The sequence below is a fragment of the Amphiprion ocellaris genome, chromosome 7 (genome assembly GCF_022539595.1).
Source record: "Amphiprion ocellaris isolate individual 3 ecotype Okinawa chromosome 7, ASM2253959v1, whole genome shotgun sequence".
In the NCBI taxonomy this organism is placed as follows: Eukaryota; Metazoa; Chordata; class Actinopteri; family Pomacentridae; genus Amphiprion; species Amphiprion ocellaris.
In genome coordinates, this window is record NC_072772.1 from 38,617,286 (window position 1) to 38,635,595 (window position 18,310).

Here is an 18,310-nt window from a genome sequence, read left to right on the forward strand (position 1 = left end):
TTGATTTATTCATTTTTAAAAGGTCAAAAGAGGTACAGTGGAGAAAAAAGTCATTTTCTCATTCAGAATCATGTTTCTTGTGTCATACAGGGTCTGAATTATTCTGCACATGTTCAGAAGGTTAGAGAGTCTAAACATACGACCAATAAGAACGCTGTAGAAGATCCACTGTCCAGTTCTCTGGTGAATTTAATGAAATATCTAACAGCTCACACTGAATCTTCCTGTGTTTTAGTTCTCCTCAGTGTCCTGCTGTTCCTGACAATGATGCATTCAGCTCCCTACCCTTATTATTCCTTATTGGCCCTGAAGAAATGCAGCACATTAGAGGAAAGGCTGACAAAGCACACAAGGTCAGTTACTGAGCATATGAACCAGAGAACTCGAAGTAGATGAGTGTCTTTGGTTCTATTTCCTGGTAAGTGATTCCACCAACATGAAGAAGCTCCATGAACGGATTCATTAAAGCTCCATGAACGGATTCATTAAAGCTCCATTTTGTACATATTTCTGGTAGTTTTATCTGTGTGTGTGTGTGTGTGTGTGTGTGTGTGTGTGTTGATACATATATGAAGAAATGTGTAAATTGAATGGAAAGTCCAGTGGGAGTCTGAGTGTCACCAAGTCAGAGTTTATGTCTCAACTGCGGACGTTAGAGAAGACAGGCGGAGACAGTCTTAGTGGGCGGAGCTAAACTACCTGAAACCTGTGTTTCATTCGTTATAGATCTCATTCCATCATTCTGAAATCAGTTTATTTCTCCCCCTCTTCTCTGTAACTATTTAGTTTAGAATTCTTTGCCTCTCCTGACAACTTTTGATAGAACAGCAGAAAAATACCTTCAATTATTACAATATCACTGTGATTCTCCACTGTGTATTATGCAGAATTGTAATATGATAGCAATTTATTTGTGTTGTGTTCATTATTGATGCCTTTAACTCTTCCATGCATAGAGGTCATGACAGTGTGCAGCTCTTCTAAAGCTGTTTTCTAGTATGTGCATGAGTTTTGATGGCATAGTTGGACATCAGCCACTACAGTGGATCCTATTGCATCATTTCTTCCACTGCCAGTGATTGGCTAGCCATTGCAAATTCTTTAAAAAAAAGAGTCAAACCAAGATGGCCGACAGGCAGCCAGAAACACCAAGTAGCTCATTTTCTTTTGTTCAAGCCTTCTATAAAAAAGAGACCTTTGCAGGAAAGAAAAATATGGTGACATCGAGGAACATCTAAGGAGTCATGCAATTGCAAAATTTTCCAAGTATTGATGTTATATTGGGAGGCAATTATGATTAATCTCATGTCCACTAAAGTGCACATCATGCATCACCAGCTATATTTCAGCTACAATTCATTGACCACAATTATGGTATTACTGCTGCTGTTCTTGAAAATATGTCATCTGAGAGACTTGGGAATCTATACAGGAGAGTGAATCCCTCAATGCTGTTTGAATTATTTATGCATCAATTATTTTATTTTATAGTTCACATCACATTTCACAGTTCAATACACTGTATATCATTTTATCCATTTGTTTGTTAAATCCATATTTCTAGAGCAAAATGCATGGTGGCCATCTCAGTGGACATGTAAATATATTTTTTAGAAAAATGGGTTGAAATAAAATAAAGTACAAACCTTGTTTTTCATGCCTAAAGATGAATAAAAACAATTGGGTGAAAAAAAATCCTAACTGAGGTTATCATAATTCATGCATGAATGGGAGTTAGGTAAAGTTGGCAAGATATTCACAGATTCGGACTTCCGGCATCAATAACTCATGAGATATACGTTTTAAAAACATAAACAATGCCTCTTTCAAATCGCTGTAAGCTAGACAATGTGCTACGAGGCCAGTTTTATCAAAAGTCGCTGTCTTTCAAGTTGCACAAATAGCACTGATGTCTATGAGCAGCCGGCTGTGCAACGAGTGAACAGGGACCGTCTGCAAATAGCAAAACCGCTGCAACAGCGAAGAGAGACAAATATTCAATTACTTAACTTTTATACACTGTAGTGTCACCAAATTTACTGCAGCCATCAATTGTCTCCTGCTGCTCATACTACAACTCTTGGTTTGACACTAAATACAAAATCTGAATTTTAAGAAATTTTCATTATTTTAGTATTGTTTTATTAGTAATAAATTCAATAACTTCACTCTTGTTTACTTTAGTGTCACCAAAATCACTGGAGCCTTCAATTGGCTTCTGCTGGTCATACTACAACACTTGGTTTGATATTAAGTACAAAATTTGAATTTTAAATAATTTTTATTGGTAATAAAATTCATTAACTTCACTCTTATGTACTGTAGTGTCACCAAACTCGCTGCTGCCATCAGTTGTCTCCTGACTGTCATAGTACAACCCTTGGTTTGATATTAAATACAAAATCTGAATTTTAAGGAATTGTTATTGGTAATAAAATTCAATAACTTCACTCTTATACATTGTAGTGTTACCAAAATCACTGGAGCCATCAGTTGACTCCTGCTGGTCGTACTACAACTCTTGGTTTGATATTAAATTAAAAAATCTGAATTTTAAGGAATTTTTTTCTTATTTTCTTATTATTTTATTAGTAATAAAATTCAATAACTTCCCTCTTATGTACTGCAAAAAGATTACACTCTGTCTAACTCAGTTGGCTCCTGTTGATCATACTACAACTCTTGGTTTGATATTTAACTATTTTTCATGATTTTAAGGATTTTTTTATTGGTAATGAAATTGGAACACAGAGATACAAAAGTTAAAAATCCTGGCTCTAAGCCTTAATACAGTTTAGAGTGGACTTCACACTTTATGTCACATGAGTGCATCTACATTAGCATAACATTTAATTTAATGTAGATGAGTTTTACTGCTCCAATCACAGACTGGCCTGCTGCTGACATCACCTGTTCACCTGGAGCTCACCTGTTCACCCGACAGCAGCAACAAACTGGAGAAGAACTGAGGGATTCTGATGACAAGTTCATGGATCAAATAATAATTCAGTGGAATCTTTACTGCAGTAACACATTTTCTTCACCATCATATTACCTGAAAACTAAAAGACTCTCCTCAGTGAAGCAGCTCCTGGTTTATAACTCAAAACGCTGGAAAACACAGAGAAATACTAAAAGATCATTTTATTAAAACCAACAGAAGCTGGAAGAGGATTTTTTCTTTAAAAAAGGCTTTTGTTGCATAAATTCTGCAGCTTCCTGTTGTTGTTGTGGGAACAAGGTTTGACAAAATCGGACTTTCTGAGTGTAAACTGACTCAATGAAACCTGAACTCCAGTCAGAGAACAGGTTCCATTAGATTAGATTCCTTATTGTCAGTGGAAAAACAAACATTTTTACTGCCCAAAACACCACGACAACACGAGTAAACTTGTTTTATGGCCTAACAAAGACAAAAACACACACAAAAAAACTCTTACATTTCACTTTCTTTCAGATTCTGTGCTGTTTAGAATCAAAATGAAAATAGAAAATAAAAATCTGTTTCAATCCAATATTTTACTAAAACATTTCACAAATACTCCAAACACTGATAAGAACATTTCATATAAATCATCCATGCAAAAACCTCCAATCTCCAATTATTCTTTATAAATTTATACATTTTTACTGATATATTTGAAAAATATCAAAAAAAGGAAAACATACAGTAGAATTTTTTTTAAATAAGTAAAAAACAAAACACATTTTCACATCTGAGCTCAGAAACTAAAATCATAGTATTTTAAACATAAATCTCACGTTTAGGTCGGATATTGTCCATTTATAAAAGAAACACAGAAAAGTGGGAAATATAAAATAGAAATAATTTTAAAGAAGTGATAAAAAGCCCTCATTTCACACACATACACACTTATAACGACCAGAATTATCACCAGAAGGACTCAATTATCAGCCAGAAACGTTAAAAACAGAAATAATTCATTAGTTTTCTTTCCATCAGAGAAAATTAAGCATATTTAGGCTTCAAGTCTTGTGAAATTATCTTTACTCTACACATTACTGCCCTCTGGCGGACACAGGCGGTAACGACACTATTATTATTATTATTATTACTATTATTATTATTATTATTATTATTATTATATGAGGCAAAGCTAGCGACATTACAGAGGAGCAGCACTTCCTGTTTCAACGTAAAACTATCGTAATGCGCTTATGCTAAAACGTGGTTTTGTGAGACTCTGCAGAATCTGCAGTATGAACCAAAATCTATTTAAGGACCACTAGCTTGTCGACTCCCTCAAATTGTGTTTGTTGTCACTATACGTTCAAAAATAAACACGTTATAGCTAATGTACAAATACATTCGTGACCGGAAGTGTTAGCCGAGCTAGCGGAAGTGCTAACGAGGGTTTGTTATGACATGGACTAATACCTTAACACGTGTAATTCTAAAATCAATTCTCTCCAAGACACAGAGCTCTAGCTCCGTTTCCTGTCCCGGGTCTAATGTTTCAGCCTGATATCGTGATCAGCACCTTTTAAAGAGACGCTGCTGGTAGCGCTGGAGTTAGCTTGTCACTAGCTTCTGATTAGCTGCTAGCTCGCTAACGCTGCCATCACAGACGCAGCTATAGATTGTCATTAGCTACATTGTGGATTCATTTCCTGTTTGGACGTGACTCAGACTACAACAAAAGTAATCGGAGCAAGTGGAGAAGCTAGCTGTCGTTAAATACGACTTGGTTTACACCAGAGATCCTTCTGAATCGACCTAAATCGCTTAGTAATACGTTTGACATAAAATGTACACGAAAGAAAGATGCTTTTACGTTGAAGATGAACAGGAAGTGCTGCTCACCTGTAATGTCGCCAGCTATACAGTTAGTAATAATGTCGTGTCGTTACCGCCTGTGTCCACAAGAGGTCAGTAGCGCCCCCTACTGTGACATGATCTTACATGAGAGGGATAAGATGACAGCAGAGACTCAAGACACAAATCTCTGTCCCTGCAACCGATCAATAATCAATAACAACACTGATACATTATCAACCAATCATATTTTGGTCGTTTTGTACATGTTTCTGGTAGTTTTATCTCATATTTTGGTCATATTCACAGGACTCACCTGTTTTGAGAAAATCATTTTCTGCACTTTTACAATTACATGTATTCCACAAGCCACTTTATGCTGATGTCACTTATAGTGTAGTAATACGGTATTTATTCATTTTTCATTCTTGTATATATTATTGTTATTATAATTATTATCTTTACTGTAGTAAACTGTAGTTAGTGCTGCTCTGAAAGATTTTTGCTGCTCTAACACTGGAAATTTCCCCTGACCTGGGGAGTAATAAAGGACTGTTGTATATCTATGTGCAAGAACTGATACCTCATCTTCCTGTATATAGTCTTCTACATGGTATTTAAAAAAATCTGTGCATATATCCCTCTGGGCTGGAAACTGATTATAGTTTACTGCTATGGTGTATGGCTCTGGCATTAAATATACTACATATATAGCTGGTGGTAAATTCAAAAATATGTAGACCAGCAAATCAAGTATAGTGAGGGTGATGCAGAGTAGATTGATGGAAATGGGCAGCTGGAAGCAGTGGGCTGGAGGAAGGTCAGCAGCAGCAGCATCCCACAGATGGAGATTAGGCCAGTTGGTGGGAGAACCACCACAGATCTGAAGCATCCAGCTCTGGGATCAGGGACACTCGGAGAAAGGACACAGGGAGAAACAGAGTGAGTGTAATGCAATAATGGAACATATATTTATGGTATACCATTGTATATAATGCTAGATAGAGAAGGGCTCAGTGCATCCAGAGAGGTCCTCCAGCAGCCTAGGCCTGTAGCAGCAGAACTAGGGGCAGAACTAAGGGACGTCCAAGAGGGGAAGTCAGTTGTGCAAATGAAGACACCAGCTCACCCCGTCAGGGTCCCCCAGTCGTCCCCCATCGTCACCTTCATCATTTACACCTGACAGGAAAACCTTCATCTTCATCAATTATACCTGACAGGAAAACCTTCATCATCATCAGTTACACCTGACAGGAAAACCTTCTTCTTTATCTTCATCAGTTACAGAGTTAGGGTTCTTCAACAGGTCCTCCATCAGCAGGTCAGTTCTGTTTCAGGTCATCAGATGAAGCTCTGGGAAACGTTGCATCAATGTAGAAAAGTTTCCTGGATGTTTTTTTTTTAATTTCACCACTGAACATGAATCACAGAACAGAAACAGATTATTTATTAATTTCATTTTTAAACTTCTGAGAGAGAAGGTCCAACAGGAGTAATTCACACACGTGTTCCAAAGCTTCTGTTCACAAAAACCCTCCAGGAGCTCAAGGATAGGTCACCTGTTGATGCTCAGCTCAAACCTGTCTGCTCCACTGAGTATTTCTGTGGTGTCTGATCAGTGCAACTCATTCAAAGATCTATTTATTTTCATACTAAAACTAAAATGTCAAACAGCATACCCTGACTAGGGTGCTTTTCTAGACTAAAACATTGAAAACATCTGTATGATGTGAAGTAAATACCTGTGTGAACCTGTTGCAGTAGAAATAAGAACGGCCGATCTGCTTTGAAAACTGGAGCTCGGGATCTTTTGAGGAGGACCATCCCTGCAGGGATAGAAAATCATGTTTTAGAAACTTTAGACAGTTGGTTTGTTCTGTTCTATTAACCCTCGTGTCGTCCTGCGGCTCAAAATTGACCCGTTTTAAATTTGAAAATGTGGGAAAAAAATATTTTCACAGTGAAACTTCTGATGTCCACATTTTCAACATTTTGGGGAAATTGTTGAACATTTTTTTGGTGGAAAAAAAAAATGTTAAAATGTTTCTCAACAACATTCATAAAAAAATCAACCAAAATCCAGCGAATTTCACTGGATTTTGGTTGATTTTTTTTGTGAATGTACTTAAAGACAATAGTAGAAATTTTACTGATATATATATAATCACTTTAGATAGATTTTTTTGGAATATTTTTACTCATTTCTTGAAAATATCTACAAGAATTTTCTTGCCAAATCGGGGATTATTTTAAAATAAAACTTTTAAGGGAAACTTCTAAGGAATTATTGGAGTTTTCTTCTGAAGCTTTTGCAAATTTTCAGAAATTTGGGGAATTTTTTTGCTGAATTTTTGGATCTTTTTTCAGACAAGGAAACAATATTTTTTGGTGCCCGTAAATGAGGACAACAGTAGGATTAATATCTATTTGTTATATTAATATCTATCATATTATCACCAGTAGCAGCAGCTGCTTTGGTCCCGTCCTCCGTGACTTCTATCCTGACTTCATGGAAGGCATCAGACACATAGAGACCCTCCTCCACTTCAGAAGGAACAAACTGTCAGATACCTGAAGAACCTGGGATTAAACCTGAAGGACATCCTGGATGTTTATGAACTGATGGACTGACCTGAGATCCCGGTGAAGTCGGCTGCTGTGGGGTTGAAGGCGTCGCTGATGCCCATAGCGGGGAGCACCGACCTCAGGTTGAACTTGTTCTGCATTCTGAATCTGGAAACACCAGAAGAAGATCCATGTTTATGAACCAAGCCTCATGAAGAGTCTGCAAGTCCTGAACCAGTCTCTAATCCTGAAGCATTGTTCTCTACCTTGGGAGGAAGATGTCCATCCTGGTTCTGCGCAGGCCGGTGTCCCAGGACGCTAGGTGGCGCTGTGTGAGCTGAGCCTCCAGGGAGGACAGTAGCGTCTTCCTCTCGCTGGGTAGAAGCACCTGCAGGCTCAGGGAGCGGCCCAGGAACGGCAGCTCCAGAACCGTGTAGCGCTGATCCGATCCCGTCCTGAGCTGACCTGAGGGGAGATCAATGAGGTCAGGACTTCTTCTGATTCAGTCATCAGTAGAGTTTAGCTCAGGTCTATTTCCACCTGATTTCACTTTAAACGTCACAGAACCATGTCCAACAGATTAAAAGAAAGACAACACCAGAGTAGAAACAGAAACGACTCACATCATTTGTAAATGCCAAACATATTTAACTAAACATTTTATTAAATATCGAGAAAGTGAAACATTTTCTCTTGTCACTGTGATAATAAACAATTATTGGATGGTGAAAGAAAAAGTATTTAAATGTTCTGAATGGAACAAGGTTGTAATTAAATACAGGCAGGACTGGAAAATAAAGAGATTACAGAGATAACAGTGAGTTTCTAATAAATGTGGAGCTGCATGTCTGATAGAGGAACTGGTTGATGAGAAACAGATGGTAGAAGCTCCACTGGGATCAGCTGCAGAGAGGGATTAATGTCATTTAGTTCAGAAAATGACAAAGAAACAGTCAAACATCACCTTGATGATGATCAGAACTGTCACTGACAAATGTTATTGAACAACCATCGAAGAAGTTTAAATAACTGAAGTTCCAAATGTTCATAGAAATACTGCTCTTTTAAATTCACTGGATATACATATATATATATATATATATATGTATATATGTATATATATATATATATATATATATAAATAAAAATTATGTATATATATATATATATATATATATATAAAAATAAAAATTATGTATATATATATACATATATATACATATATATATATATATATATATATATATATATATATATACATATATATACATATATATATATATATATATATATATATATATATGTGTGTGTGTGTGTGTGTGTATATATGCAAAAATATTGGCTCATCCATCCAAATAATCAGAATCAGGTGTTCCAATCACTTCCATGTCCACAGGTGTATAAAATCCAGCACCTAGGCTGCAGACTGCTTTTACAAACATTTGTGAAATAATGGCTCGCTCTCAGGAGCTCAGTGAATTCCAGCGTGGAACTGTGATAGGATGCCACCTGTGCAACAAATCCAGTCGTGACATTTCCTCCCTCCTAAATATTCCACAGTCAACTGTCAGCTGTATTATAAGAAAGTGGAAGTGTGTAGGAACGACAGCAACTCTGCCACCAAGTGGTAGGACACGTAAACTGACGGAGCGGGATCAGTGGATGCTGAGGAGCATAGTGCCAAGAGGTGGCCAACTTTCTGCAGAGTCAATCACTACAGACCTTCAAACTTCATGTGGCCTTCAGATTAGCTCCAGAACAGTGCTTCAGCAGAGAGCTTCATGGAATGGGTTTCCATGGCCCAGCAGCTGCATCCAAGCCATACATCACCAAGTGCAATGCAAAGCGTGGGATGCAGTGGTGTAAAGCAGCCACCACTGGACTCTAGAGCAGTGGAGACACCTTCTCTGGAGTGACCAATCACGCTTCTCCATCTGGCAATCTGATGGACCAGTCTGGGTTTGGTGGTTGTCAGGAGAACCATACTTGTGGGACTGCATTGTGCCAAGTGTAAAGTTTGGTGGAGGGGGGATTATGGTGTGGGCTTGTTTTTCAGGAGCTGGGCTTGGACCCTTAGTTCCAGTGAAAGGAACTCTGAATGCTTCAGCATACCAAGACATTTTGGACAATTCCATGCTCCCAACTTTGTGGGAACAGTTTGGAGCTGGTCCCTTCCTCTTCCAACATGACTGTGCACCAGTGCACAAAGCAAGGTCCATAAAGACATGGATGACAGAGTCTGGTGTGGATGAACTTGACTGGCCTGCACAGAGTCCTGACCTCAACCCCATAGAACACCTTTGGGATGAATTAGAGTGGAGACTGAGAGCCAGACCTTCTGGTCCAACATCAGTGTGTGACCTCACAAATGTGCTTCTGGAAGAATGGTCAAAAATTCCCATAAACACACTCCTAAACCTTGTGGACAGCCTTCCCAGAAGAGTTGAAGCTGTTCTAGCTGCAAAGGGTGGACCCACATCATATTGAACCCTATGGATTAGGAACGGGATGTCACTTATGTTCATATGCGAGTCAAGGCAGGTGAGTGAATACTTTTGGCAATATAGTGTGTATACATACATACATACATACATACATACATACATACATACATACATACATACATACATACATACATACATACATACATACATACATACATACATACATACATACATACATACATACATACATACATACATACATACATACATACATACATACATACATACATACATACATACATACATACATACATACATACATACATACATATATAAGAGCAACCACAGGGAGAGCAGAAGGGGAGGATGCTGCGTGAAACGTGCAGCAGAAGCGACTTCAGATGAGTGAAACTAATCACAGAATTACACCCAGTCATATAATACACTGTATATACACTCTATAACTAAACTGAACAGTTCCTTCTAACTACATCCTAGAAGCTCATCCAGTGGATGATTCTGGTCTCTTACCAAAGCTGACCTCTGCAGCCTGGTACTTCATGGGCACCTTGATGGGAGTCCCATCAGACAGGATGAAGGGCAGGTTCTGGGAGTTGGTGAACAGAAACTGCTTCTGCCAGATGCCCCTGAAGGCCACCGTGTTGACCAGCGCCACCTGCAGGTGGTGTCCCCACCACAGGGCCTCGGCCTGGGCCTCTCCTGATCCAGAGAGCTCTCCGCTGCTGCTTCCTGACTGGAGGGGCCACGACTCATCTGGAGGGAACCAGGGAACGGCAGGGGTTAATGGAGAGGCCACGAGGCTGTTATCGACTCATGTGGTCTGATGCCATGAATAAATGAATGAACTGGACGACTCACAAGAACACAAAAAGAAAAAGCCGAACAAGAAAACAAAAAATCAGCCATCAGGGATCGCTGCAAAAGAAATAATCTTATCATGGACTGGGACAGGGGGAGGATTTTAACATCAGAGACCAACAAACATAAACGATGGATCAAGGAGGCCATCGAGATCAGGAAGCAGGCGAGCTGCTCCATGAACCGGGACGAGGGGGACTACACCCTCTAATACCTGGGACTCCATCCTCCAGAGACCACCGGACGGCGGGGGGCGTGGCCTATCTGACAGATCTGTCAGACTGGTCACATGATAAAAAGGACACGTCGGCACACGCCAGATGACGCTCTGAAGAAGACTGCAGTTGCAGTTGAAACATGTCAGCTAAGGTGAAACCATCTTATTTTTGATTTGTCGGTGTAAAAGAAATAACGTTATCCTATGATAGTCAACGACAAAATGAACATCATCCAAATAATAAAAGTTTCTATCTATCTATCTATCTATCTATCAAAACATGATTACAGTGAAACAGCTTTGAAAGAAGTCAAAAGTCACACTGTTTTCCTGTTCAGTCCCTTCAAATTTATTCATTTTTCTGTTTTATTTTTGGTTATGTGATCATTTTGCATTTCTTTATGGTCATTTTGTGTCTCTTTGCGGTCATTTTTGTGTGTTTTTGTTCAAATTTTTTGTTTCTGTGATTATTTTGTGTCTTTTTGTGGTCATTTGGTCAACACTCAGGCTTCATTAGCTGTAGCACATTAGATCTAACAGTACAATTGATGATAAGCATTAGCTCTAATACGTTACTGTAAAAAATTAGCTGTCATACATTAGTTGTAGTATAATATATGCAATACATTAGTTGCAGTACAATAGATGCAAACAATGAGCTCTTATACATTTAAACTATTGCAGTAAAAGATGAATATTAGAGCTAAAATGCTGCAGTAAAAGAAGAATATTAGAGGAAAAATACTGCAGTAAAAGATAAATATATGTGTGTGTGTGTGTGAGAGACACTAAACCACAGAAACATAACCTGTCGTTACTGTGCGTAGAACACAGCTGTGTTTACTCGCACTAAGCTCCACTCTCCTTACTGAGCATTTAAAGGTTTGGAAGATCCTCCATGATGGTGGAGGGGACTGATTTCCAGGTCACAGTAGCAAAGAGCACTCAAGGAGTAAGTATAAGTTGGATGCTTAGAAGCGCTATTGTTAAATATAGCAACTTTTATTATTTTCGAGCAGCCTTTTGCCACATGCAGCCCTAAACTGTAACAGCTCTCCAATAGAAACACTTCTTGGTGAACAGTTTTATGACCAGGAAAACAATTTGGACTACAATGTACTCTTCATATATGTTTATATTCATGGAAACAAAACCATTGCTCACTTGTTGAACATTGAATGCAGTGGACACACACCATCAGAGTCAAATGGTTTGGACAAAAAGGAAGTCTCTTACTACTAAATCAAGACATCAAACTTGCGGAAGATCACGGTGGAGACCTCAAAGTTTCGCTCCAGCCATCCATTTGTAGCCTGAAGTCCCGCGAGAGGTTGGACATGTCGGCCCACTTCCTCATCTTAGAGAAGAACTGGATCAGACTGAGACAAGGACATGTTAGGATTTATTTTTTTAAGGCACTGCTAGCTGAACACTGAACTTGATGTCACATATGAGTAATACAATATTGATATTTGTAATGTATAAAACAGTGTTATGGTCACTTTAAGAAGTACCTGCGCAAGGTATTATGGGATGCCTGTTACCCCATGTTTGGCAGTCTGGTCTGGCAGTTCAGAAGTAAACACATTGAAAGACACCACTCTCGTTTCGCCTCATTATATTTTATGTCTATATAAGATATACAGACATTACAATATTAATAACCATTTGTTGTGTAATTAATATATGAGTTGTGTTGACCTGAATGGAGAGAGAGAATTAACCCCAGGCTCTGAAGGGTTAAATACATGATGGATACACACAGGTCAGGCTGGAAAGCTACAGCTGCGCACACACACACACACACACACACACACACACACACACACACACACACACACACACACACACACACACACACACACAAGTACAAAGAGTGTTTTCACACACACAGCACATTCCTATGTCCTTATAATAAAACAACTAATTTTACTGAAACCGCTAAACTCAAGGTTGTTTAAGAGTGGAAACCATAATAATCCTCCCTATGAGACACCACCAGCAGCTGCATCACATCTCAGTTAACAGAGGAATAAGACTGACAGGTAGAGAGAGGGAAGAGGGTTCTAGGAGGTTCTTTTACAGGATGGTTCCTGGAGATTGGATGAATCGTGTGCCAGAGATATGGACGTATCTGTGCACCAACCAATGGGAGAGCTAAGTCTACACCACGGTTATCCCCACCTTTAGCCAATCACTGTTCAATATTTGAATGATATGTTTGTGTTCAATAACCAATCACATTTCACAATACGGTATAAAATGTTCTGTTCATATCAGACTTTGTCATTTTCTGGGAGGCTGTTCCAGACAGAAAAGGTCCTTGATCAAGATTCTTTTGAGACACTGATGGCAGAAAATAAACAGCTTAATTGGAAAGTAGTAGTTTGTTTTCTATCTCAAAAAACGAACCTGCTCAACAGACACAAGTGTCAAAAAGCATTCACACAAAGCAACTAACTTTCCACTGTAAAATAATAAAAACAAGGGTTTTCTTGCAGTGAGAATTGTTTTACACCATCCAGAGGTTTGAGCAGGCACCAAAGGAAAATAATAACAGAACTTAGTATGAAATCCGTTTTCACATTTTGGGTTCCAAGTACTCAAGCATTATTGATGTGTCTGTTACTGAATAGTTAGAAAAAACAGAAAAATACTCAGATTTTTGTCAGATAAATTCACTCTACAGCATTTTATCAGTCATGCTCACTGCTGTGTGTGGTCAAACATCCATTTTAAGATAAGAAAAACTCAGCAGTAGGTTTAAGAATGAAACTAGCCCAGATGTTAAAGAACGACAAGTCTAAAAAAGAACAGGAAAACATTTTCAGTTCAGTGGCTGAACTAAATAGTCTGATACCAAGTCGAAGAAGTCATCTTGATGGTGTGGTTGCATTTTTGTTAAAATCGAAGATAAACTTTGCAAAAAACTTTTTAATATCACAACTCAACAACCACCTTGGCAGAGCATCTAAAGACAGCAGGTTAAACGCATTCGTTTTCTAATCCTGGATCATTCTTGTGTTGGAATCACCAGTTCACATATTTCTGTCTTCAGAAATCATAGGAATAAGGGGCTGCTCTGTTGTTATCATCATATCACAATATCTCATTCAGAGTGCAGTTATTTCTTCTGTTACTGATCTACATCACCATGTAACACAAAACGCCTGCCTGGTGGCTAGTTTGGCCTCAAACAAAGAATGAGCAGCTTCTTCTGATGCTGCTACATCCCAATACTCATGTTAAAATAATGTGTTTTTTGAAAATGAATACTTGTAAACATTCTACTCGACCCACAAAATCAATTCGGAACCTCTAAATGTGTACACTATGGGCTCTCTGAGAAGTGTTTATAACCTGAGGTAGCTCTGTGACACAGACAAAGAGGAGATATAAAAACAGGTCTACTGTGCTTGTTCACTGGCTCCTGTTTAAAATAACTCACTGAACAACTGCTGACATTTTTCAACTCACTTTGGCAAAGCCTGAGTTTGCAAACACATAGTTCATGATCCAGTAGTTTGAAGGATTACACAGCTTTAAAAGAATAAAAGACATTTAACCAGAATCCATTAGTTTTTTAAAATAGTTGAGTGTTTTTATGCATTGGGCCGTATTCAGAGGCAGGTTTTACTGGATTATTGTCCTGCAGAGGCGCCAGCGTCTGACCTGAGTTTGGACGAGTGAAGGATCCTCCCTCCATCAGTCCTTTACCCACTGTGGGAGTGGAGCCCTTCCTGCAGGCTGCATCCAGCCAACAGGCCAGCCAGTGCACCACCTCCCCCTGCAGAGACACACAAAGTGAACCATGTTAGCAAACAGCGGCGGCACCATCGTTCTGCTGATACAGAAAGCTTGATGACCGCTGGTCCGCTTCAAGCAATTTAAACAGAAGCATGAAAGGTTATGCACCACAATTACACATGTACACACACTTAGCTAAAACCTCTGCAAAACTTTAACAGTAGAAATCACAAGTGGTTGTTTTGACAGTGAGTCTGTTGAATGCCCCAGTGAGACATAATTGCACAGCATTTTAGCTGAGGTACTGAGAATTACATTTTTAGAAATAAAAGTCAATTAAAAAAAAGCACAAAAGACAACTGCATTTGGTCTTCTAACTCATTTTCAAACATAATACCTACACAAAACAGCTGACAGCAACAGCAAATTGGGTTTGAATTATTCTGACAATTATTTCATCTAATGCATCACTTTTTAAGAAAAAAGTCAAATGTGCGTATTTTCAGTTTTTTTATGTCACTGTAAGAAAGCATTTATGTCCACTTTATGATTTTAGATCCTGCATTTAGGTTTTCAATCTCATTTTCTCCTTCCTCTGTACGTTTTTGACATCATAGTAATTCTAATTATTATTATTTCCCACCTAACACATTTTGTAACGCACACAAATGTGACACAACCAGGTTGTTGTTGCTATTACAAATTCAATATATTCAGGTGTGTGGCCTGTTCAATCTGGCATCCCATTTTTTTTTTTTTTTTAACCAATTTTCTGACAAGCGATTAACAGAATGATCAACTACTCATCTGGACAATAATCTGAATATTAGACGATAAAAAAAATAATAGTAGCAGCAGGCTGCACAGTAGCTTGGTGGTTAGCTCCGTCGCCTCACAGCTAGAAGATCCTCGGTTTGTGTCCCAGCCTTCCTGGGATCTTCCTGCATGGAGTCTCCGTGTTCTCCTGTACATGCGTGGGTTTCCTCCAGGTTCTCCCACAGTCCAGAAACATGCTGAGGTCAATTGGTGATTCTAAACTGTCCATAGGTGTGAATGTTTGTCTCTCTGTGTAGCCCTGTGATACAGTTACCTGTCCAGCTGAACCTGTGATAGACTGTTACCTGTCCAGGTGTCCCCTGCCTTCACCCGCAGTCAGCTGGGATAGACTCCAGCCCCCCATGACCCTGATGAGGATCAAGAGGATCCGACGACTCGACGGACAGACGCTTTATTAATCCCGAGGGAAATTCAAAATATTCAGCAGCTTACATACAAAAACAAAAATAACAAAAAGGCAAAACAGACAGGTTAGTAACATGAACGTTAACGGTTAGTATATACTCTAAAAAACTTGCTGTATAATACTATAAACATTTCTAATTTTAAAATCTATAGAAATACTAATTGTATTAAAAGTCAATAAAACAGTGTTTACACCTTTCAAGACAACGTGGTTTAAAGTGATTTAAAATTATTTAAATGGTTTAAAGTGATTTTGACAGGTAGCACGAAAACACTTGTAAACTACATAAAATGCAGACATTCTACAATCACATTGGATCAGTCCTGATGTGCTCATGACTGCGTGAGTATCAGGTAAACAACACTTAAAACAGGATGATGAAATTTAAGAAAAACAATGCAATATATTATTAATGGTAAGAACTTGATTTACACTGACCTTTCTCTCTGGCTGTGGTGGGCACTGGACACTTTACCACCAACAGCTGCTGGAAACTGATTTTTGTTTCACACCTTTGCTTTTTCCTTTTGAAAAACAATCACAGTCCATAACATCTATTTTTTCAGGACAACTCAGATCATATGTCACATAAGGATGCAGGAGTGTGACCTGAGTCATGCACTTCATTTCAGTGTGAAAGAAACTTGAAAATGATCAGGTTGAAATGCGAACATTTTTCGACGGTGAATCCCTCATCACTGGAACACACAGGAGAGAGAGAGAGAGACACCTGTCATGGGGACAGGAAGAGAGAGAGACAACTGTCATGGGGACAGGAAGAGAGAGAGACAACTGTCATGGGGACAGGAAGAGAGAGAGACAGATCTGTCCTGGGAACAAGTAGAGAGAGAGAAAAACACCTGTTATGGGGGACATGAGAGAGACAAACAGGAAAACCTTCATCTTCATCAGTAACACCTGACAGGATTACCTTCATCTTCATCAGTTACATCTGACAGGAAAACCTTCATCTTCATCAGTTACACCTGAAAGGAAAACCTTCATCTTCATCTTCATCCGTTACACCTGACAGGAAAACGTTCATCGTCATCTTCATCAGTAACACATGACAGGAAACCTTCATCGTCATCTTCATCAGTAACACCTGACAGGAAAACGACACCTGGGCAGAGAACCTGGCAGAGAACAACAGGAGGAGCAACCCGGGCACAGAACGTGGAGGAGAACGACAGGAGGAGCCACTTCGGGGCAGAACTTGGAGGAGAACCTGGAGGAGAACGACAGGAGGAGCCACTTTGGGGCAGAACTTGGAGGAGAACGACAGGAGGGGCCACCCGGGGGCAGAACCTGGAAGAGAACGACAGGAGGAGCCACTTCGGGGCAGAACTTGGAGGAGAACCTGGAGGAGAACGAAAGGAGGAGCCACTTCGGGGCAGAACTTGGAGGAGAACCTGGAGGAGAACGATAGGAGGAGCAACCTGGTCACAGAAGGCGGAGGAGAACCTGGAGGAGAACGACTGGAGCAGCAACCTGGGCACAGAACGTGGAGGAGAACCTGGAGGAGAACGACAGGAGGGGCGACCTGGGCACAGAACTTGGAGAACCTGGAGGAGAACGACTGGAGCAGCAACCTGGGCACAGAACGTGGAGGAGAACCTGGAGGAGAACGACAGGAGGAGCAACCTGGGCGCAGAAGGTGGAGGAGAACCTGGAGGAGAACGACAGGAGGAGCCACCTGGGGGAAGAACGTGGAGGAGAACCTGGAGGAGAACGACAGGAGGAGCGACCTGGGCACAGAACGTGGAGGAGATCCTGGAGGAGAACGACAGGAGGAGCGACCTGGTCACAGAACGTGGAGGAGAACCTGGAGGAGAACGACTGGAGCAGCAACCTGGGCACAGAACCAGGAAGAGAACGACAGGAGGAGCCACCTCGGGGATGAACTTGGAGGAGAACCTGGAGGAGAACGACAGGAGGAGCGACCTGGTCACAAAACGTGGAGGAGAACCTGGAGGAGAACGACTGGAGCAGCAACCTGGGCACAGAACGTGGAGGAGAACCTGGAGGAGAACGACAGGAGGGGCGACCTGGGCAGAGAACTTGGAGGAGAACCAGGAAGAGAAAAACAGCAGGGGCCACCTCGGGGCAGAACTTGGACGAGATCCTGGAGGAGAACGACAGGAGGAGCGACTTGGGCGGAGAACCTGGCGGAGAACAACAGGAGGAGCAACCTGGGCGCAGAACGTGGAGGAGAACCTGGAGGAGAACGACAGGAGGAGCAACCTGGGTGCAGAAGGTGGAGGAGAACCTGGAGGAGAACGACAGGAGGAGCCACCTGGGGGAAGAACTTGGAGGAGAACCTGGAGGAGAATGACAGGGGGAGCCACCTCGGGGCAGAACTTGGAGGAGAACCTGGAGGAGAACGACAGGAGGAGCGACCTGGTCACAGAACGTGGAGGAGAACCTGGAGGAGAACG

General features: G+C 40.3%; 1 protein-coding gene across 2 annotated transcripts; it reads right to left on the reverse strand.

The window, feature by feature from the left end:
* Positions 1–3,381: 3,381 nt before the first annotated feature.
* On the reverse strand, positions 3,382–16,551 carry LOC129349373 (probable serpin E3). 2 transcript variants are annotated; one of them, XM_055012507.1, is made up of 9 exons: positions 16,311–16,551; positions 15,751–15,893; positions 14,555–14,669; positions 12,119–12,261; positions 10,318–10,560; positions 7,609–7,807; positions 7,410–7,510; positions 7,235–7,321; positions 3,382–6,603 (listed from the first exon to the last, which is right to left on the reverse strand). In XM_055012507.1, the coding sequence occupies exons 5-9, from the start codon at positions 10,346–10,348 to the stop codon at positions 6,425–6,427; spliced, it is 597 nt and encodes a 198-aa protein (XP_054868482.1). In that variant the 5' UTR covers positions 10,349–10,560; positions 12,119–12,261; positions 14,555–14,669; positions 15,751–15,893; positions 16,311–16,551; the 3' UTR covers positions 3,382–6,424. The 2 variants fall into 2 exon arrangements, with proteins under 2 accessions (XP_054868482.1, XP_054868483.1); XM_055012508.1 differs by lacking the exon at positions 16,311–16,551 and having other exon boundaries at positions 15,751–16,263.
* Positions 16,552–18,310: the final 1,759 nt, after the last annotated feature.